The sequence below is a fragment of the Mastigoproctus giganteus genome, chromosome 6 (assembly GCF_048544385.1).
Source record: "Mastigoproctus giganteus isolate SK-2022 chromosome 6, ASM4854438v1, whole genome shotgun sequence".
Lineage (NCBI taxonomy): Eukaryota > Metazoa > Arthropoda > Arachnida > Uropygi > Thelyphonidae > Mastigoproctus > Mastigoproctus giganteus.
In genome coordinates this window covers 167,760,128-167,783,664 of record NC_143580.1, presented here as the reverse complement: position 1 = coordinate 167,783,664, position 23,537 = coordinate 167,760,128, and the positions used below count along the sequence as shown (strand labels likewise).

General features: G+C 37.3%; 1 protein-coding gene across 1 annotated transcript in view; it reads left to right on the top strand.

The window, feature by feature from the left end:
- Positions 1-23,537, top strand: part of Fibp (acidic fibroblast growth factor intracellular-binding protein) — a 156,791-nt gene that overhangs the window by 59,803 nt on the left and 73,451 nt on the right. Inside the window, exon 4 of the mRNA XM_090376340.1 lies at positions 8,370-8,470. Within this exon, the coding sequence (XP_090232466.1) occupies positions 8,370-8,470 (101 nt within the window). The remainder of the gene's footprint in view (positions 1-8,369; positions 8,471-23,537) is intronic.

The following is a 23,537-nucleotide window of genomic DNA, read 5'->3' as shown; positions in this document are numbered from 1 at the left end:
GGAAATGCTGAGAAAAAGTAATGAGTTAGGGTTAAATTTGAAAGTCTCTGCAGTTCTGCCCAGACATGATAGGAAGGAGTACATGATGAGAGTCTTGTCAATTGATTCAGCCCTTGAGAAACTCTGCAAGGCTTGTGGGGTAGAATTTTTATCTGTGTGGTCTGTGCTTGTTAACTGGAGAGACTGCTTCTACAGGAATGGAATACCCTTAAATAGAAAGGGTGCAAGAGTATTTGCTGATGCTATTGAGGCAGTATTACATGGTTTGAAAAACTGCTAGTTTGGGGGGATGTAGACTAATAGATTAACAATACCCTCAGGCAGAGGTGAAAGGGATTCTTGCACTGCTTCTATTGGAACATGCAGCAGTCCGGAAAGCAAGCAAACTGGGGATATCAAGGCCTGTTGTGGGTCATCACGGAACAAGGAAATACATGGGGTTGTGTTAGGGTAACTAAGAGTGAGAACATTTGTAGATATACCTGTATGTACACCAACACTAGGAAAATAGTAAATAAATTTGAATTTGAAGTGCATTTGAATATCTACAAATAATCAATACAGGTACTTTTTTTAATGATTAAAAAGGCACCAGGGGTGGATAGGATCTATCTAACTATACTAAGGGAAGCAGCAAAGGAAGTAAGCAAACCCTTATCCATAATTATAAGAGTATCGTTAGATTCATGGGGAATCCCTGTGGGCTGGAGATGTATGAGTGTATTCCCAGCCCATCAAGGGGGATCTAAGTGAGTAACTACAGACCTGTTAGCTAACTTCTCTTTCAGGGAAAATAGTAGTCACTAGTAAAAGAAGTAATACAGGACAATCTAGACAGAAGTGCAGTTATACTTCAGTCACAGAATGTCTTTGTTAAGAGGAGATCTTGTCTGACCAATTTGATTGGATAATATGATGCAGTAACAAAGGAACTAGATGCAAAAAATAATTTTGATGTCATTTTCTTGGATTTCAGGAAACGTTTTGATACCGTTGCAGTAAAATTGCTTTATAAATTAGAGCATTGTGCATTAAGAGTTAGTTACTTCTCTGTTTAAAGAGATGGTTGAATGGGAGAAGACAGGGAATGGTTATCAGTGGACACTGTTCTTTGTGGACTGATGTTATTAGTGGAGTCTCACAGGGTTCGGTGCTGGACCCATTGTTACTTTCTGTATTTAATGTTTTTAATGAAGGTATATCAGGTTTCATGTCTCAGTTTGCATATAAAGGTTGGCAAGGTGGTTAATAGCAGTAATGAACATATGCTGCTGCAACAAGATCAGGAAATATTAGAGAGATAGTTATGCATTATGGATAGCAGTAATACCAGAGTAACATAACAACCATGTAGTGATACACTCAGAATAGTGGAAAATGAAAAGAAACTGGGGTTAATTGTGCATTTCAATATGAATTTTTCTGAGCAGTGTAGACATGTTGCCAGGACAGCTCATGCGGTTTTGGCAATGATATACAGGAAATTTTCTAGCACGGATAAGGAGGTGATTATCCCATTGTATAACAATTGTCAGATCACATGTTGAGTACTGCATACAGGTCTGGAGGCCTTGTTTTAGGAAGGATGTAGAGCTGCTGTAATGGGTACAGAGAAATATGGGATTGAGGGAACAAAGGGGTGTTCTTGTGAAGAAAGGCTTCAGTTTTGCAAATTGCAGCTTCTGTGGAGAGTAGGCAACTGTGAGGTGATCTGATTGGGATGTTTAAAACTTTGAATGGCTTGAGAAAACTCAATGCTGATTGGATCTGCTTCCTTCTCTGATTGTGCACATGAGGGGTTAAAAATTAAAATTGAGCAAGGATGTGCAGAAGTTTCCTTCAGCCAATGGATGGTTGATTGCTGAACAAGCATTCATCCGTTGTTGGAAGGGCATAGCCGAGTGGTCAGGAGCGGGAGTGCAGTAGCACATCTCTTTGAGTAGACCGCGGTTCAAGCCCCTGACTGCTGAATACGATCGATCTGCCATCCTGCACTGGACCAGCGTGGCAGATTATGGTCCATTTCCCTCAGCACGAATTGTTGAGGAGGCTTCCATCTTGCAGTGGGTTGATAATGGCTGCACTTTACTTTACTTTAGTATAAATTCAAGGAAGAACTAGACGAACTATTGGAGTAGACGGATAATTGAAATGGATTTTTTTTTTTTTTTTTGGCTGTATAAACTTGCATCATTTGCCGCTACTGGCAAATACTGCTAAATCATTAGCAACTTGAAAGTCAAATTACACCCCACCAAATTTTATATAATGACAAACTTTATTCATTGGAATTGCCATATACGTTGTCAGAACTTGGATGTCAAGTCTCTTTTATTTAAGCATAAGATAACGTGCCACTCTTACCCAATTTCGAACTGTGTGATGATTCATAAAGATGGGGGGGGGGGATGGTCTTGCACGTGGAGGAGTTGTGATTGTTGTGGGAATCCATATCCCCAATTTGCAAATCCCACTTATTTATTTCCTTGGAAGTGATTGTAGTTTGTGTTGCAGTTGGTTGATTTTAATGGGGGGTTTCTGCCACAAGGGCAACTAAGGCCAAATTGTGCCTATCACAATAGTAGGGTTTAGTATTGCAGTAGGGTTTCATCTGTTTCATCTACCTGCTACCTATATATGGCATCTTCTTTGACAAACTAATCTCACAGCTGTTATCCCCTGTTCTCAGCTTGGATAATTACACTGGTCAACAAATTTTCAATATTTTTTTGTTTCTTTGATGAAAGTATCTTTTCTGTGTTGTTTTGCATGTTCAGAGTTGAGAAATCATCAATAAAAAATTTATTTTGCTCAAGTTTTGAAAATACCTGCCATGTCTTATATTCTATAAAATACGTTATGTAGTCCTAGAATGGGATAAATAAAGAGCATCCAATGTACTGTTTTAATATATCTTATATTGAAAAACATTTTATATTATAAAAAACTTTACAAAACACTTTAAAATAATAAGAATTGACACACATTTTAGTTATTGAAAAAAAAAAAAAAATTCACATTGATCAGCAAAATACATAAAATCACTTGATTCACATTTTACACTTCTTCTTTGCCTGTCATTTGTACATTTGGGGCATTTCTTCTCACAGTCCAACAATAGTCAGCTAGTATTGCAGAGTTCCATTTGTCTTGGTATCACTTCTTCATCGCCGAGATGTCCTGATGGAACCTCTCGCCATACTTATCATTTAATGTGTCACAGTTGTCCAGGAAAGAATCAAAATGGGAATGAAGAAAATGTATTTTTTGTTTCACAAATCACAATTTTATATATAGGGGAAGTAACAGGATTTTGCTTAACTCAGCTAGTGGGCTGTAATGGACACTTTTTATCCCCAGGTCGAGTGATTGCTTTGAAGGCAATTCTTTTCTTGTGTATTGAGAAGACCATGCTCTGTTGTCCCATTAGCAAAGACAACAGCAAAATTGTGTGTCTCTCTACTGCATTGCCATCATAAAGTGCAAGGGCAGCAATGTCCTTGCACCTTAAAGCCCATAAATAAACAAACAAACAAGATGGCAATAACTTTAAGTCACAGCAAATCTGCTATTGGTACTCCTTATAGTTGATAGATTCAATAAGAAGCTCATGTTGTCATATGATTCTTTCATATGAACTGCATGGCCTATTGGAATTGATGGTAGTTTGCCATCATGTAGTAGCACTGCTTTTAAACTCAGTTTAGAAGAATCTATGAAGATTCTTAAAAACCGAGTTTAATGAAAGTCTCCAGTATTAAGGATTGTGGTCAGTATTGAGTCTATTAAACTACTGATGTCAGTGCAGGCAAGAAGGTTATTTTCCATTTAAAAAAAATTGGATTAAAATCTTTTGGTGGCACCAATTAACAGACACTTTAACATTATCTTGAAGGAGATTCCACTGTTGCCTCTGCTCACTAGGTGGTAGATGACTCATCCGGTGCAGTAACACCACGTTGCTTACTGGAGATTTGAAGTGGTGGAACCCATGCTTAGTCTCCAGAGCAAAGCTCCAGCAAACACCTCTCTCTCTCTCTCTGTCTCTCTCTCTCTCTCTCTCTTCCATCATGCAGTATGATTGATGTCTTTTGAGGTTATGATAGACATCATGGCAAGAGCCAATCTTCATTACATTTCGAGCATACAGCTCTAAAATGATGTTTGCAGGCTGGCTGTTAGATAGTCCACCGGACCGAACCTATTGGTAATTCTCTAAGAGGCTTCTGGATCGGCTAGTGTTTAATCTTGCAGCCTCTACTCTGCCAGACAGTGACTGGAGGGAATGCGAGTGGTGTTGACGGGGGCATTGTTGAGGCTACATTATGTCAAGGAGCTGGGTATATTCTTACCATGTTGTATGCCATATCCAGAAATTTCATTACTTCATACAGCATGTTACCCCTGCCTTTTCTTACTACTGACTACACCATGAATTGGCAAACTAATAAAGAAAATTTATCTGCGAAAAGATCTAAACCTCCCAAACACTTCCTTGTTCATTTCACAAATTTAGGTGGTCTCAGTTCTAATCTCATTGATGTCCATTTCCACTTACAGTCAGCCAAACCCCATGTACTTTTTCTGACAGAATACCAGTTATCAGTTGATTAGACTACTGCTCATCCCGGTTGTACAAAGTATTCAATGCATGATTCCTTTCACTTCAAAGGAGGTACTTGTGCATATGTCCATTCTAATATTTCCTGTCAGAGACTTAGTAATTTGGAAGTGGTAACTCTTCCACTAACCGTAGTGCTAACTGTAGGGATGGCTTAAAATATCTCTACCACATTCTGTGAAATTCATCCCGCCTCTATCGTTCTCCCAACTCCACTAATCATTTGGAACTCTTTGACTTCCTCTCTTTGAAATTTGACTTTCTGCAGTCCAACTTTCTTAATGGTGAGGTTATTTTTTCTTGGTGATTTTAATGTTAACAGCTCCAGCTGGCTTCCATTTTCTAGTCACACGGACCCAGCTGGTCAAGATGCTGAGGCATTTTCAACTACTAATGACCTCACACAGATTGTTCATTTACTTACCAGAATACCAGACAATCCTAACCACACGCCAACATGCTTGATCTTTTTCTCACAAACAACTTTTCTAAGTACACGGTTGAGGTGAATGGTCCTCTAGGCACCTCATATCATAACTTGGTGATGGTCTCTTCTCCATTGTAGCCTTTCTCCTCATGGCCATTCTCAATCTTGTGTTGTTTTGCATTACAAGAATGTAAAATGCAAAATGGGATGATCTGCAAGATTTTTTCTCTTCTTTTTCTTGGTCAGATTACAGTTTTAAATCTTCTGATGTCAGTGTTTGCTCAGATTGTGTCAGTGAAATTATTCTTGTAGGGATGAAATCCTTTATTCCACACTCCACGTAAAAAATCTCATCCTTTATTTAAATCTTGGTTTTCCAATAAATGTGCTAAGGCTGTTGCATATCGCAATATGTCAATAAAAATTCTTATTGCATATTGCAATTGCATTCTTATTGCATATCGCAAATGGCTTGTATCCAAATCTTCAGCTTCATTTGGATACTTCAGCTGCACCAAAGCATACAACAATTGAACTGGCTAAGAGTAGAAAACTTGCTTCTGTCCAAATGCTAGCCAAGAATTTTGCTCTCTTGCCAAAACTATTCGCTGCAACTCCTGCCCATCTTTGTTCCCAACTCTGTCAAAACCAGGTAGGTCTGTTGCCACTTCAACCAAAGATAAAGTTGACCTGCTAGCATCATACTTTTCTTCTAACTCATGTATTGATGATCTTGATAAACCACCTCCTGCCATTCCCAGTACACTCCATTCAATGCCTCCTCCTGTGGTCTTCAATCAAGGGAATGCCAGAATGATTTTGAACAATCTTGATGCTAAGAAAGCTCCAGGTGTTAGCATTAGTAGAGGCATTTGATGCAAGAAAGCAAGCTTATGCAGCATCAGCCAAAAAAAAAAAAAAAAAAAAAAACCACTTCCACTTCACCCCTCTGTTCGTTCAAAATACCTGTATCAACCTCCACCACAAGGGATGGAAGTCTGTTCCACCAACCAACCAACCACCCGCTGGCTAAAGGCAAATTTCCGCACGTCTATCCTACATCTGTCTTTCCTCAATTTGAATTTATGCCCTCTCAGGTGATTTTTCTGAGCTAGAGGAAGAATCCCATCAGCATTGAGCATGCTTAAACCATTCAAGGCTTTATACACCTCTATCAGATCACCTCTCTGGTGCCTAGTCTCCAGACACTGTAATTTGCAAAACTTAAGCCTTTCTTCGTAAGAGCACCCCTTTGTTCCATTCACTAATCTTTCACCATTCACTAATCCATTCACCACTAATCCATTCACTGTTGATGGTCAAAACCTGCCCTCCTGAGCTTATTCCTGTTCTGTGTTACCTTTTTTCACTTTTTTTATTCCAAAGGTGTTTTCCCTTCTGCTTGGAAATTTGCTCATATCTCACCAGTTCTTAAAAAGTGTGACAAATCTCTCCAATCCAGTTATAGTCCCATTGCACTTACTTCTATTCTTTCTAAAGTAATGAAGAAATTTAATAACTGCCAACTCTTAACCTATCTAGAAACCTTCCATCTGATCAATGATTTGCCAGTATGGATTCCATCAGTTTTGATCCACTGGTGATATTCTGGCTTATGTTGCACATCCATGAACAAATTCAGTGGAAAAGTTTGAAACTTAAGCAGTTGCTCTTGACATTTCAAAGACTTTTGATCATGTTTGCATAAAGGTCTTAAATAAGCTTCCATCTTTGTCAACTGTTTTTTGTAATTGGATATCCAGTTTTCTCTCTGACCCCCACTCTGCAGGTAATGATAGATGGCTCTCCGTCTTTTGACTTCATAACTAATGCTAGTGTTCCCCAAGGTTCAGTTCTTTCTACCACTCTTTTTTTTCTCTTGTAAATTAATAACCTTCTTCCATTGACTGGAAATCATATCCATAGTTTTGCTGATGATAGCACATTGCATTCCATTTTACAGTTTGAGAACTCTGCCCCAACAGCTTCAACTTCTCAAATATCTGCTGCCAGTTCCTTAAATGCTGATCTCCAGGTAATTCTCCAGTGGAGCAAAGATAACTTAGTTGATTTCAATCCTTCTAAAACTGTCCTGTCTTATATCTCGCAAAAAGAATTCTTGTACTCCTATGTTTATCTTTGATGATACTGATTACTAGGCAAGATCATATATCTCTATTGTGGATTGCCCTGACTTCTAATCTCTTTCTGGCATAAGCATATTACAAATATTGCTTCCTCTACATCTAAAAAACTGGATTTTCTCTTTTGCTCTCTCAGTGTTACTTTTCTTCCAAACAGCTGTTCACTCTGTACAAATCGCAAATCTGCCCTACCTGGAATATTGTTCTGACATCTGGGGCAGTGTCCCCAAAATCTTTCTGAGGCTTCTAGATTCCATTCAGAAGAGGACAATTAGGTTAATTAATGACTCATCTCTAACAGAGTCTCTCAGTTCTGTGTCTTAGGCATTCTGTTTCTTCTCCTATGGGCACTGTTCTTCTGAATTGGCCACTATAATTCTCTCTCTCTCTCTCTCTCTCTCTCTCTCTCTCTCTCTCTCTCAAACCAGTTTGAATATGTGCTGCAACCAGTCAACTTTCTTTTATTGTTCAACTTCAAACTCACAGAACCAACTTTTCTTTTTCTTTGTTATTCATTCTACTTCCGTTTTCTGTAACAACCTGCCTCCTCATGTGTTTCCTGAAAATTACAATGTACAGAAATTCAAGTCTAATGTCAACAAGTATCTTCTTTCATCTTCTTAGCCTTCAAGCCATGCATGGTACTAAGTACTGCAGGTGTTCTTATACCTCTTGTGCTTGGGGTTCTCACAAAAGAAAAAGGAAAAAAAAGTGCAGTGTGTACATTAAAGAAGTTATCAACAGTCAGTATGACAAAAACTTAATTTTTTTTCTTTTGTTTTGTTTTACTTAAAGTGTGCATCTGATATCACTGTGTATGGGAAAAAATTGCTTTAAATTTACAAAATTTTGATATTTGAACTCAGGAATGCCCAGTGGCTAAATCAGGTAGTTATTATACATGTGCATATTGAATTATATTGCACATCCTTTTGTATGTTCTTTTATTTTATATTTTTATATGCACAAAAGCACATTACTTTTGTATGTTTTTTGTTCTTAATGAAATCCATTGCAAAAAACACATTCTTTGTATGTGCTTTTCTTTGTATGTGCTTTTGTAAGAGATTTCATTTATTCATTCATTTGTTATTCATATGTTATTTTTAAATGTTCAATTATTTTAAAGTTTTTGTTTCCTACTCTTTTTACTCAGTGTTCTTTTTCACTCCACTAGTTTGACAATGTGAAAAGAGTATACAAAGCTGTTGAAGATACAACTGGTCCTCTAGTTCCAAATATTCAGGCACATTTTCTTTTACCAGAAAATTTAGCGAGGTAAGTAATCATTCAGAAATTAATTTTTCAGTTGTACCCTTTTTATGAAAAATTTTTTTAACAGATCAGAGGCACTCTTCTTGGTTTTCAGATCATAAAAATACAAAAAGTTTTAAAATAATTAGGAATTGGCCAGTTTGAGTAATTGATCAATTTGTTCAAAGAAAAGTGAAGTGTCTAAAAACATTCCCTTTTTTTTTTTTTTTAATATCCAGAATTGTTGATTTCTGTATTTACCTGACTGGTATTATTTGACATTGATCAGTACCACTGTATCTTTATATTTTTTAGACATAATACTTTTCACAATTGGACAAATTCACCATTGAACAGTTCACTCAGCCACAAATATCTTTAGTAGACTGTACAAGAAGACCTTGCTTAATGTTACTTTATTTAAAATATATAATATTTTTAAAGACTTTAAAAGAACCAATCAAAAATGTAAGCATAAATATTCTTGTTCACAATACTGAATTCATTATTGCAGTGGTTCTCAACTGGTGTGCCTCGACATATTGGTGTGCATAGGCCCTTTTCAAATATGCTGTGAGATTATGAAAAATTCAATTGAGTTCAATGGCGATCACTATTTTGGTGTTCCGTTAATATTCGTTTTTATATACCTTATATCAAGTCACTGGCTCTGTCATCAAATCTGCCAATCTCTTTTTTCAGTCACTTCTAATAGAGATAGAAGGCTAAAACTTTGTACATATTCCTAATTCGCACGACAATGCATTCTATCAAAATTTGAGCTAAATCTATCAAGGGTTGCACAGTGCAGCCATTGCATGTCATGTATCGGCTACCTGGATTTACACCTGACCCGGGTTTTGGGCCTTTACCCCACTTCTTCTCTGGTTAGGAGGGCATAATTTTGTAAACAGTCTCTTTTGACATAATAATGTTTCTAATTAAATTTGAGCTAATCCATTGCTTGGTCCACTGTGCAGCTATTACATTCCTCATACAGCTGCCTGCCTTTACATGGTTGTTTGTATGTAATACATATATATAAAGCATGCAAGATTTTATCGTCTATCCTTGCACTGTGTAAAAATTTTTTTTTTTTTATTGGCAAAAATCTTTTCACATAAATTTTCAATCATATTTTATTTATAAAAAATGTATGAACATTTCTATTCATAAAAAATAATATAAAAAACAAGTTTTTCCAAAAATATACCTTAATTCCAATAAACCTAAACCAATAAACCATGCAACATAAAATGCCTCATTTCAATAAACCGTAAAGGCCACACCCTATATTTTATTGGAATTAGGTATATTTTTGAAAAACTTGTTTTTTTATTATTTTTTATTTAACTTAAAATGTGACTTGAGTGACAAAATATTGGGAACCACTGCATTATTAGCATCAGCAGAGGCATGCGATGCAAGAAAGCAAGCTTATGCAGCATCAGCCAAAAAAAAAAAAATTGTTTTATTGTAAGTGAGGTATCCACAAGAACAAATTTCTTTGTTCTTTGCATCATTTTCACAGAAATTAATTATGAATTCTCAGCAACAAACATTCTCCCATGTAATAAATAAATTACAGCATAATATGGGAACTACAGACACTATTTACTACACAAGTATTACCAAAACAGTTACATCACGTTTTCAAAGAGAATAAAAACACTGCACATTTGGATTTTTTTCCCACAGATATTGCTGTATGAAAATAAGTCTGGCTTTTTAATTAGCTGTAAGTTAAATTTGTTTATTTTTAAATATATTTTAACAGATGTAAATTAAACTGGCTTGTGCCCAGTACAAGCAGGATGCTTTGCCAGTTCCTTGATTCCATGATTTAGTGTGAATTGATAATGTTCAGATAATCAGTGTCCCACTGTTCTTTTATTTCACTGCTAATGCATCGTTTACTAGGTGAATTTATTTTCAAAACATCTTTTAGTAACAGTTTTAGTGTTAACCCCTCATCTTTTGTGTACAGTACTTAAACTTTCAGTATTTGGAAAGGTAACTTTGTAGTTTATTATAATGGGGGCATCCTTTGACTAAAGTGAAGTCACAACAGATTAGAGATTAGCAACTGTCTCTCTAATTTACAATGGCATTTCTTGGGGCAAAATGGATAATTACAGACCTCTTTGTGAATTCAAATTCACACAGAGTAGTGTTCTTTTTTTCATCTTTCCTACATTGTGTTACTTGCATATGACGTTGTCTTTCATCTCCTATATAATAGCATGAAAAGATGTATTGTAGGAGCATTGGAACAGGACTAAAATTATGGGAGAAACAGCATGAGTATGTTAAAGGGAATCGCTTAATTAATATGATAAGCTGTTATGAGGTCATTATGAAAGAAATGGATGAAAAGAATAATTTTCACATAGGCTTTAGTACTTTAGTATGGTTTTGATGCAATCCCACATGAACTCCTTTTGTATAAATTGTAAAAATGTGGTATTGGCAGAAACACTACAGTGGTTAAAGAGTTGATTACATGGTAGAATACAAAGATTGGTTATAAATAAATAATTGTTCGCAGTGGACCAAGGGTCATGAGTTGTGTCCATAGAGTTAGTACTGGATGCTTTATTGTTTCTCGTATACTGTTCATTATTAAAATTGCTACACCTAAGAGGAGTACATGCCTTGAGCTCAAAATAAAGCTTTTGATGCAATAAGTCAGTTGGTTATTTGATAAATGTAATGACCAACATCAATGTAGACAAGAAATGAATAAATTTGTGTGTCAATTCAAAAGTGTTTACATATGAAAATACAATACATTAGCATTAGTAGAGGCATTTGATGCAAGAAAGCAAGCTTATGCAGCATCAGCCAAAAAAAAAAAAAAAAAGTAAAATAAATAAATAAAAAATAACCACTTCCACTTCACCCCTTTGTTCGTTCGAAATACCTGTCCAGCTGAGCTTTAAACTTATTTAGGCTATCAACTTCCACGACAAGGGATGGAAGTCTGTTCCACCTACCAACCACCCGCTGGCTAAAGGCAAATTTCCGCACATCTATCCTACATCTGTCTTTCCTCAATTTGAACTTATGCCCTCTCAGGTGATTATTCTGAGCAAGAGGAAGAATCCCATCAGCATTGAGCCTGCTCAACCCATTCAAGGCTTTGTACACCTCTATCAGATCACCTCGCTGGTGACTAGTCTCCAGACACTGTAATTCTCAAAACTTAAGCCTTTCTTTGTAAGGGCACCCCTTTGTTCCATTCACTAATCATGTTGCTCTTCTCTGTACTTGTTCCAGCAGCTCTACATCCTTCTTGAAATGAGGCCTCCAGGCCTGTATACAGTACTCTAGGTGTGGCCTGACGATTGCCTTATACAAGGGAATGATCACCTCCTTATCCATGCTAGAAAAATTCCTATATATCATTGACAATACACCATGAGCTACTCTTGCAGCCCGTCTGCACTGCTCAGAGAACTTCATATCTGCCTGCACAACCACCCCCAGGTCCCTTTCATTCTCTACCACTGTCAGTGTAGTACCACAGAGTTGATATGTTGCTCTGGGGTTGCTGTTTCCCATATTTAGTACTTTACATTTGTCAATGTTAAACTTCATTTGCCACCTCTCAGCCCATCTGCTCGACCTTTCCAGATCCTGTTGCAGCAGCATAGTGTCAGTAGTGTCCTTGACAACCCTGCCAACCTTTGTATCGTCTGCAAACTTGGACATTAAGCCTGATACACCATCATCAATATCATTTATAAATACAGAAAACAACAATGGACCCAACACTGAACCCTGAGGAACTCCACTAATAACATTAGTCCACGTTGAGCAGTGTCCATTGATTACCACTCTCTGTCTTCTCCCCCTCAACCACCCCTTTATCCATAGCAGCAATTTGCCTCCAATGCCACACTGCTCTAATTTGTGCAGCAGTCTTCCATGTGCAGCAGTATCAAAAGCCTTTCTAAGATCCAAGTATATAATATCAAAGTTATTCCCTGCATCCAGTTCTTTTGTGACTGCATCATAGTATCCAATCAAATTGGTCAGGCAAGACTTCCCTTAACAAAACCATGCTGTGTCTGAGCTATAACTGAAGTCTTGTCTAGATGATCCTGAAGTGCTTCTTTAACCAGTGCCTCCATTAATTTTCCGGGAACAGAAGTTAAACTCACAGGTCTATAATTACTTGTGTCAGCCTTTGATCCTCCCTTGTGAATTGGGGTCACATTTGCACATCTCCAGTCCATGGGTACCTTCCCTGAGTCCTAGGAAACTCTCATAATTATGGCTAAGGGTTTACTTACTTCCTTTGCTGCCTCCTTTAATATAACTGGACCCATCCACCCCAGGTGCCTTTCTTGTGTTTATCTTCAACAATTTCTCCTCCACTTTACTCTCAGTTATTACAAGATTCTCTAGCTTACTGCTAGAGTTGAATACACCTCTGGCATTCCCCTCGCTGAATAACTCCTCATGTGTGAATGTCGATGCAAAATATTCATTTAGTTTGTTAGCTATCTGAGCAGGGTCATCAACAGTTGACCCATCGATATCAAGTGGACCAATCTGATTCATCCCCTTCCTTCTAGAGTTTACATAAGTAAAGAACTCTTTGCTGTTTTTCTTCGCATCCCTTGCCAAGGATCTCTCGTAATCTGCCTTCGTGTGCCTAACCTCCTTTGTAACTTGGTTACAGATCAACTTTATCTATCATAGGCTTCTGTGTCACGTGTTAATTTGTATGTATCCCATGCATTTTTCTTCTCTGCCATATGCCTCATTAGTTCATCTGACCTCCATTTAGGCCTAAACCTTGAACAATATTTCTTAGTTGGTATGTAAAGCCTAGTAGTTTCCAAGATAAGTTCTTTGAATGCTTCCCATTTTGAATTTGCTGTTGGTAACATCATCAGTTGATCCCACTGTATAGAATTTAAATACTGTCTCAGTCCATCGTAGTCACCTTTACGAAAGCAATAACCCTTCCCTTTACCCCTAATGGTAGTTACCTCTTTGAGTAACTCACACTTCAGAACACTGTAATCACTGCCACCTAGTGGTTCATTTATCTGCAGATTCTTAATGCATGAAGAATCACTACTGATAATGAAATCAAGAGTATTACTCACTCTAGTTGCCTCCCGAACATGCTGATGTAGAAAACAATCATCCAATAAATCCACAAAAGCCTTGCTAGTGTGTGAGTGACCAGCCCCCAAATTCCAGTCAATATCTGGGAAATTAAAATCCCCCATATTAAGACATTCTAATTTACTGGCCCACTCTATTTCTCTGCACAATTGCTCATTATACTCATCAGATTCATGAAGCCTATAACACACACACCTACTCTCATTTTTCTTTTTTCCGGTGCTTATGTCACACCAAACAGACTCGACACTGCACTGTCCAGTGATGTCGACTGGCTTCACTTCCTTGGATTTTATGTGTTTCTTAACTAATAGCATAACCCCTCCTCCCTTCCTATCCTGTCTATCCTTTCTGTAGACATTGTAGTCCCCAAATTCCAGTTCTGCATTCCTTATATCTGTGTGACACCATGTCTCTGAAATCCCAACAATACTTGCCTTTGATGTTTTGAGCAATAACTCAAATTCATCAAATTTATTTACTAAACTCCTAGCATTGGTGTACATGCAAGTATACATGCACCAGCTCTTCCTCTTAGCCACCCTAACACAACCCATGTGTTTACTTGTACCCCCATGATTCCCAGCAGTCTCTGTAATATCCTGCATCTTATTTTCCAGGCTGCTGCTCATTCCAATAGAAGCAGTGCCAGAATCACTTTCTCCTCTGCCAGTGGCTACTGTTAATCTATTAGTCCTTGTATCCCCCCAATCTAGCAGTTTTCCGACCCACCTAACACTGCCTCGATAGCATCAGCAAACATTCTTGCACCCTTTCTATTTAATTGTATCCCATCCCTGTAGATGCAGTCTCTCCTGTTAACAAGTACAGACTAGGCTGAAAAAAATTCTACCCCTTGAGCCCTGCACAATCTTTCCAGGGCCGAATTGATCTTCAGGGCTCTCATCATATACTCCCTCCTATCGTGTCTGGGCAGAATTGCAGACACTTTCAAATTCAACCCTAATTCACGGCTTTTTTTCATCAGTGACCTGTACTTGTTAAGTAATTCCGCCCGTCTCCTACTCTTAATATCATTAGTGCCAACGTGTACAACTATATCACCTTTTGTGCCCTTAAAAGATGATATCCGCTCTACAATGTCATCAACCTTTGCCCCTGGCAGACATACCCTGGTCCTGTTCCACCTATCCTTTTTACAAAGCATGTTTCCCGTTTCCCTGACAGTAGAGTCACCAACAACTACTAGTTCCTTTGGGACCAGCGCATTCTGCCTTGGGGGTTGCCTCTGTGTTGCGCGATGACCAAGTGCAAGCTCTGGCATTGGTGTGGGCAGCTGAGAGCTTGATGGGCCCTCACTTGTAATCCTTCGAGGGCATCCACCCTGTCCTTCAAGCTCTCATATAGGCCCATAACCATATATAGGCCCATGTGAAGTACATCCTTTGTGAACAGTGATAAAATTGGCAAAATATCATAGTAGGGAATTAAAAGGTTTTGAATATCATCTTGGTGAACATTGAACTTCTCAATCCCCTAACACTATTGCCCTACTCACAGATGGGGATCAGTAAATGTTCTATCATAACCCAAATGTTTTTGATGGGTGATGGATCTGGTGAATGTGCAGGCCAAGGAAAAGCATGTCCACATCATATAGGCACTGGTGGGATGTGGGAGCTGTAAAGGGCAGACACTGTCCTGCTGGCAATTGGCATTAGGGATTAAGCATAAAGGGTGGAGGTACTGGTCTTAAAACCAACATGCTATCACTAATTGCTAGAGATGAATGGCTTTGTAGCTGATTGAGCCATCAGCTACATTCTGTGTATCTCCAGATGTACTTGTGGCTGTCACTGAATCCCAAAAAGAAATATGATTCATCACTGATACAATATCATTCTTTTATGCAGCTCCACTTCTCACAGTCATCGTTAATTCTGTGTTCTCTGACACAGTTCAGATAGAGATGGTGTTGCAGTGACAGATTGTGATAGATCTGTTTCCTCTCACTATTTAGTGGATCCATCCATCTTCTTATTTAGATGTTTTTCTGATGCATGTATGAGAGACCCCTTTCCTGTACCTCTTGTTGCCAACAGCTCTGAAACTGTGATTAGCTGTGTTGAGCAGCCAGCTTCTGAAAACCCAGTGAACCTGACTCCTTCCTTTGAATTCTGTTAGCTGTGCATATTATCACCTTATACATGTTAAATGGATTGCACACTCTTAGATGGTCATTCGCCCACTATTTTGTTTGCCTGCTAATGTGTTTTTAAAGCACCTCCAGATTCCTACATCAGGGCAGTAACAGGGTTTTTATTGGATATTCTGAACCGATTAGTCTGACAAGCTAATTTTTTAGGTTCACATATGTCACAATACATCTGTTCTTTCTAGGTGGGACAGTTTCAATGACAAACAATGCATTCATTGTTTAGATTAACACAGATATAGGAAGTTTTATGTCAATCTTTTCCATATTTTGATATGGAAAAGATTGACATAAAAACTGTAGATTATACCTCTGTATTCATATAGAGGTATAATCTACAGTCTTAAAATTAAGAAAAAATTAGAACTTCCTGTGTTATAATTAGCGTTTTTTTTTTTTTTTTTTTTTTTGAAGAAAAATATATATAAAAACATGTTTTGTGGTACAGGCAATGAAGAAGTGGTAGAGGGTTATACCAAAAAACATCTGTTTGTACCTATTTCTTTGAAAATTACTCACAAAGGAGATTAGGCAAGCTAAGGCAGATTACAAGAAGTCTGTTGAAAAGAATGCGAGGAAAGCAGCAAAGATTATTTAATTCTACTAACAGTAGAAGGGGTTGAATCACATTGATCCACTTGATGTCAGTGGCTTAACTATTGATGATCCTACTCAGTTTACCAACAAGTTGAATAATTATTTTTCATCTAAATTTATACATGAGGAATTCTTTAGGAGAGTGGATACCAGAAGTTCATCAAAACGTAACAAGGAGCTAAATGATTTTGTGATAACTGAGAGGGATGTGAAAGAGAAATTGTCAAAGCTTAACATAAAAAAACGCCTTGGGTGGATAAGATCTATCCAACTATATTAAGGGAAGTAACAGCAGAGGTAAGCAAACCCTTAGCCATAATTATAAGAACATCTTTGCATTCACAGGAGATCCCTATGAACTGGAAATGTGCAAATGTATCCCAAATTCACAAAGGAGAATCAAAAAGTGATGAGTAATTTCAGACCTGTTAGCATAACTTCTATTCCAGGGAAAAGAATGGAGTCTCTGGTTAAAGAAGTAATACAGGACCATCTAGACAGGAATACAGTTATACTGAAGAAACAGCATGGATTTGTTAAGGGGTGGTCTTGTTTGACCAACCTGATTGGATACAATGATAAAATCCGGTTCCTTTTTATCCTGATTGGATACAAAGGAACCGGATGCAAAAAATAATTTTGATATCATATACTTGGATTTCAGGAACGCTTTTGATACTGCTGCATATAAGACTGCTGTACAAATTGGTGCACTGTGGCAGTAAGGTACTGTCCTGAATAAAATGATAGTAAAGTAAGAGAATAGAAGACAGAGTGTTTATTAATGGATACTGCTGTTCATGGAGTAATATTATTAGTGGAGTATTCCAGGGTTCAGTGTTGGGACTGAACCTTGGGAATTGATGTTTTCTGTATTTATTAAGAATGATGAAGGTATATCAGGTGTAATGTCTAAGTTTGCTGTTGATACACTGGTTGGCAGGGTGGTTAATTATAGTAATCAGGGTATGCCACTCTGCTTAAAAAAATTATGCAAATGGCCGCAAAATGGCAGTTGAAGTTTAAAACCTTGACAAATGCAAGGTACTGCAAATGGGTAGCAATAATCCAGATCAGCATACCAACTGTGTGATGCTACACTCAGGGTAGTGTGTCGCCTCCGTAGCTAGGTGGGAAGGAGCAGCAGTGCATAGCACACGCTTCTTGATTAGACCGGGGTTCGAGCCCATCACCACCAAATACGGAGGATGTGGAAAGGTCAGGGAATGACCACCGCATATTCCCGGAGCAATATGGCCTTAGTTGCTAATGCTCCTAAAAACCAAAACAACAACAACTCAGGGTAGTGGAAAATGCAAAAGACTTGGGCATAATTTTTCAATCAGATATGAAGTTGTCTGAGCAGTGCAGACAGGCTGCCAGGACAGCTCATGAGGTTTTGTCAATGATATACAGAAATTTTGCTAGCTGGGATAAGGAGGTGATTATCCCATTGTAGAAGACAATGGTTAAGCCACACCTTGAGTATACTGCATACAGGTCTGGATCCCTCATTTTAAGAAGGACGTAGATCTTCTCGAACAGGTGCAGAGAAGGGCAACAAGATTAGTGAAGGGAACAAAAGGGTGATCTTACCAAGAATAGCTTTAGTTCTGCAAATTGTAGCAGCTGGAGACTAGACACCTGTGAGGTGCTTAATGCTTTGATTGGATCGAGCAAACTGAAGAATACCATCAGTGTTGATGATATTCTTTCTTTTGCTCAGCCTGTTATTGTTGTTGTTTGGTTTTTAGGAGCATTAGCAACTAAGGCCATATTGCTCCGGGGATATGCGGTGGTCATTTCCTGACCTTTCCGCATCCTCCATATTTGGTGGTCACAGGCTCGAACCCCGGTCTGATCAAGAAGCGTGTGCTATGCACTGCTGCTCCTGTCCACCTGGCTATGGAGGCGCCTTGCTCAGCGCCTACACACCTGACAGGACATAATTTCAAATTGAATTGAGTAAGGATGGTTCCAGGATAGATGTGGGGAAGTTTGACTTTGGCCAGCGAGTGGTTGATTGGAACAAAACTTTCATCTGCTGTTGTTGAAGTACATGTTTGAACAAATTCAAGGAAGAACTAGATAAATTATTGGAGATGATGGGCAGGCAATGTGGGAAGCAGCTTTGTTTTTTTTTTTTTTTTTTTTTGGCGGATGATTTTCGAGTTTCCTTTCTTTCTTGCAACTTATGCCACTACTGATAATAATAAAAAATTAAATATGGATTTATTTTAAATAAGTTTTAACTTTTCTTAACTTTAAGTACTAAATAAAGCTATTTTGTTTAAAAAATGACAAATTACAGTACTGGATCCCCCTTAGCCAGAAAGTTTGGGACCAGAGGCAGCAAGAGAAATTAGAACACTTGCAAAATCAACTAATTATCATATATTGCCGACCGGGCTAGCCGGGTAGGTAAACTGCCTGCCTGGCAACCCAAAGGTCGCGGGTTCGATTCCCGCCTCGGGCTGGATATCATGATGGTGCCGAACCAATCAGTTGGTTGGATATCCTGGCCACGATACACGAAGGAAGCAAGAAAAAACTAGTTCCTTTGTGTATTGATCACATCATACGAAATAAATAAATAAATTATCGTATATTAAGATTTTTATTTATTTTTTAAAATTTATTACTGAAATAATTTCTTGCAGCGCTGTTAAGCTAAATAGTCATTCAAATTATTCAAGCTTATGCTCTTACAAGTAGCCATAGTGATGAAAGTAGCTGTAACATGTCAAAATGCAGAAGCCAACCCACTGCACAAAAAATGTGACAAGACAGATTTAAAAGACTGCCTACCAATAAACCTATTGCTAGTTGTCTACAAGGTTTTCACAATGATACTTTGTAGAAGAATAGCACAATACTTCCTGCAGCACAACCCAAAGAACAAGCAGGTTTCACAAGTGGCTTCAGTACAATGGATCACATTCGAACAGTGCAGAAAGTTATAGAGTGGCACAATGAATACGTCCTTCCATTATATACTGCCTTCATTGACTATGAAAAAGCATTTGACTCAGTCATAAAACAAGCAATAATTAATGCCCTAAACAACAAAAATGTAGATAGAGCTTATTTTAATATTTTCCAATCAATATATGAAAACACAACTATCAATATGGTCAACAATGATACAGTTCAGATCAACATAGAAAAAGGCATCTGACAAGGAGACACAATCTCCCTAAAACTATTTTTCTGCTTGTTTAGGAGAAATTTTTTGCAAGCTAAATTGTTGATAGTAAAGGACTCAAAATAAATGGAGGTTACCTGAATCACTTACAATTTGCAGATGATGTCATTCTCTTTGCCAGTGATCCAGAAGAATTGCAGCAAAACATTGAACTGCGGAACAAAAGCAAGAAGTTGGATTTGCTGATGAATACAAGAAAACACAGGTTATGTTCAACAAATTTTCCAGATCAAAGAAAATCATGGCCGATGGAGGACAAGAACTAGAAAAGTGGGAAAGCATGTTTACCTTGGACGAAAAATTTCAACAGATGGAAATTGAACAATGCATAAAATTGGGATGGCAAGCATTTGGATCAGGACAAACTTGCCACTCTCTCTCAAACAAAAAGTTTTGATCGTAATTTCCCTGTCCGAACATATGGTTGTGAAACACAGACATTGAATGACAAAGCTTTACAAAGACTGAAGGTCACACAGAGAAGTATGGGGTGCTGAATTTTGAAGATAACCAGAAGAGACTGAAAAATGTGAATGGATTTGACAACAAACCAAGGTCTCTGATATCATCGAAAGAACAAAGTGTTTAAAATGGAAATGCATTTTAAACAGGTTACATATCAAGAACTGATGATAGATGGATCAAATGAAATTTGGAATGGCTACTGACTCTAAATGCCCAAAAAAAAAAAAAAAAAAAAAAAGACCAAAGATGGGGTGGATCAATGAAGTTGTGAAATTTACATGTACGGTGGCAACAGAAAGCACAAGACTGCAGTTACTGGAAACATGTTGGGTAGTCCTTCAGCCTGCAGTGAATCAATAATGACTGAAGAAGATAATGATGATGATGATTTAATTTTTTATATCTTCTAATACCTTTTAATCTTTTAATACATTATAGCCTGAAATAAAATTTGCTTAGCTTTTTCTAAATTTTAATATGGATATGCAATGACTTAAGCATTTTTATTGTGAGAAATTTCATTTCACCTTGTGTACATGTGCACACATTAATTTTCATGGTTCAAGATTCTCTTCCTCTCCCTCTCCATAAGACTTCTAAGTTGAAGTGGCACCTATGGCTGTAGTTGCCAATGTGAATAAATCCCTAAACAAACAATCTAAGTTGAAGCAATGAGCACATATCAGATTTTTTTTTTTTTTTTTTTTTTTTTGCTGGCAAATGTGTGTAAACTACAAAATGCAAAAGATAATTTTTTTTTTTATTTTCATTAAACAAAAGATAAATTTTATTATTATCCATATTTTGTGGCACAGTCAGCTTTTGCTGTATCATGTATGCCATCCTTGTATTACACAGTAGCTCATCAACTGCAAATAACAGAGGTTCACACTGTAAAACAGTTTATTTGCCCTAAGTTTCATCTTCAGCCATTTAAAGTGAATATCTGTTTGCATGTGTTCTCTTTCTCTCCCTCTCCCTCTCCATAAGACTTCTAAGTTGAAGTGGCACACTATGGCCATAGTTGCCAATGTGAATAAATCCCTAAACAAACAAACAATCTAAGTTGAAGCAATGAGCACGTATCAATTTTTTTTTTTTTTTTGCTGGCAAATGTGTGTAAACTCTCTGCTATGGAACAGATACATTTGTATTTATCTCTTGTTTTCACTACAAAATGCAAAAGATAATTTTTATTTATTTTCATTAAACAAAAGATAAATTTTATTATTATCTGTATTTTGTGGCACAGTCAGCTTTTGCTATATCATGCATGCCATCCTTGTATTACACAGTAGCTCATCAACTGCAAATAACAGAGGTTCACACTGTAAAACAGTTTATTTGCCCTAAGTTTCATCTTCAGCCATTTAAAGTGAAATAACTGTTTGCATGTGTTGACATAGTTTTTCTATGATGGTGGGGGGAGGAATTCATTTCTGTGTGACATCATAGATGTCTATGGCAATTGTTCTGCGATAGAAGCACTTGTTCTCCAATGCTCATTTATGTTTTTTGGCTGGAGATAGCAGTGACCAGAAGATATACCGGACTCTTTTTTGAAGAGTGATATTCTTATTTAACCGTGCTGTAGTGAGTTACTTTTGTTTAAATATAAACACAGGTGAAACCTATCTACATTTTTAATCTCCATTTGATACTGCAAAGTAACAATTAATTATAGAATAAAATGTATCAACATTCAGTATTGTAGTTCTTTTCAAAAAGACTTAATTATCATAAGCTTCTTTCAGTATATACAAACTGTATGACATATAAATTTCTTCTGTTTAATTAAGTTTTAATTACCTTAAAAAAATTGCAGCATAAAGTTTTAACTTTAAAAGAAAGAAATACATGTTCCAATTACATTACTGAAAAAATGCTTTGTTTTTGTATAATAATTATCCCTTCGTTCTGCGAATTCCGAGGCACCCTTTGCGTCATGCCTTTAAAGATTTTTGCTGTTCTCTGTGCGTGATTTCATAGCCTTGAAAATACTTAAAAATTATGTCGCATACTGTTTACAAAAATTTATAACTAAATATATTGCATTAGATAGCTCATTCTTGTTTCCCCTCTCAGAGGAAAAGTCTATGATAAGTCTTGCTATTTTTTTATAAAAATTTAATTGCTAATCGGCAGAATGTACCACATACAAGGGAATACAATAGCACAGTGGTCTGCATTTAGAAATCACTGCATTAACTGGTTTTGTTCTGTGAGGTATGGAGTTTGCTGGGTTGTCAGTTTTGATTGCAAAATTTGCGTATTTACTATAAACTGCATTATTTTTTATATTCCTTTCCTGACACAATCACGCTGGCATTATATTTGAAACTTGTTATAACGAGATGTTACACTATATTTAATGGGTATATTATTTGTCACTCTCATATTCTAGATATTAGCAGAAAAGAATTTTTTAAAAAATTTTACCATTCATCAAGGAATAAAAATACATGGATTATCCCATAAATTTTTCTTTTTTGTTTTCACTCTCCTTTTAATTTTGTTTATTTTACATAGCTATTATTATTTTTGTAATAGCTGGGCATCTTCTTGGGTCGTTAGTCAAAATTCATCACCTGACTATGCAGTATCAGTTACGTAAAGTAGAGCTGACTTTTTTGCATGTAAACAGATCCAGTTGAAAATAATTAAATTCATGCACCAGTTTAGAAATTTTATAAATGGCCTGAAGGAGTAATATGCTACATATTACTCCTTCAGAAGTTGCAAGCTGCCTCTTATGCCAGTGGTAAAAAATGTACACATTACTTTGCTGCTACTGACAAGTGGAGTGAGTTGCAAAAATTTGCCATGAAATGTGGCCATAACATGTGTGGAAGGTGAACTTTTTACATTGGAAGGAACCTTCCCCATGATCTCTATTAATATGCTATTGTAAGTCATTGATGAAAGGCCATAGATGGGGCAGGAGAATGAGCAGGGTGGCATGACATGTAGACATATTATAGTATCTTATGTAGGATGACATCCGATTAAACTCTGCCTTGGTACACTGTGAGAAATACAGATCTCTTTAAAAGGCCAGAAATGTGTGTAATGTTATGTTTGTGTAGTGTTTGTTGTATTGTTTAGTTGTTTCAGGTCAGTGCCCACTACACCATGAGTAGATGGGCCACAACTGCACACGTACCATGGCTGACCTTGAAAACCTGTACTACAGCTCTTACTGCCCTAACAACAGAGCAAAAAAAAAAAAAAAAAAAAAAAATACTGTACACACTGGAGGAAGTGCTCACCACAGTTCTGAACACCATACCCAATGAGAAGATAATCAGGTGCGGATGTAAACTGCAAATTGCCAGCTTGGCACAGCCGCACCCCAGATGGAGGGAACTAGGAATGGTCAGCGCTTTGCAGAGTTTTTAGCAAACTCACCTCTGTCAGTACTCAATCAGCCAACGACCTCCCAACATTCTGTAATACGCTTTGGGAGGCAACAGTAGACTCTACTTTCGCTTCAAGAAACACTG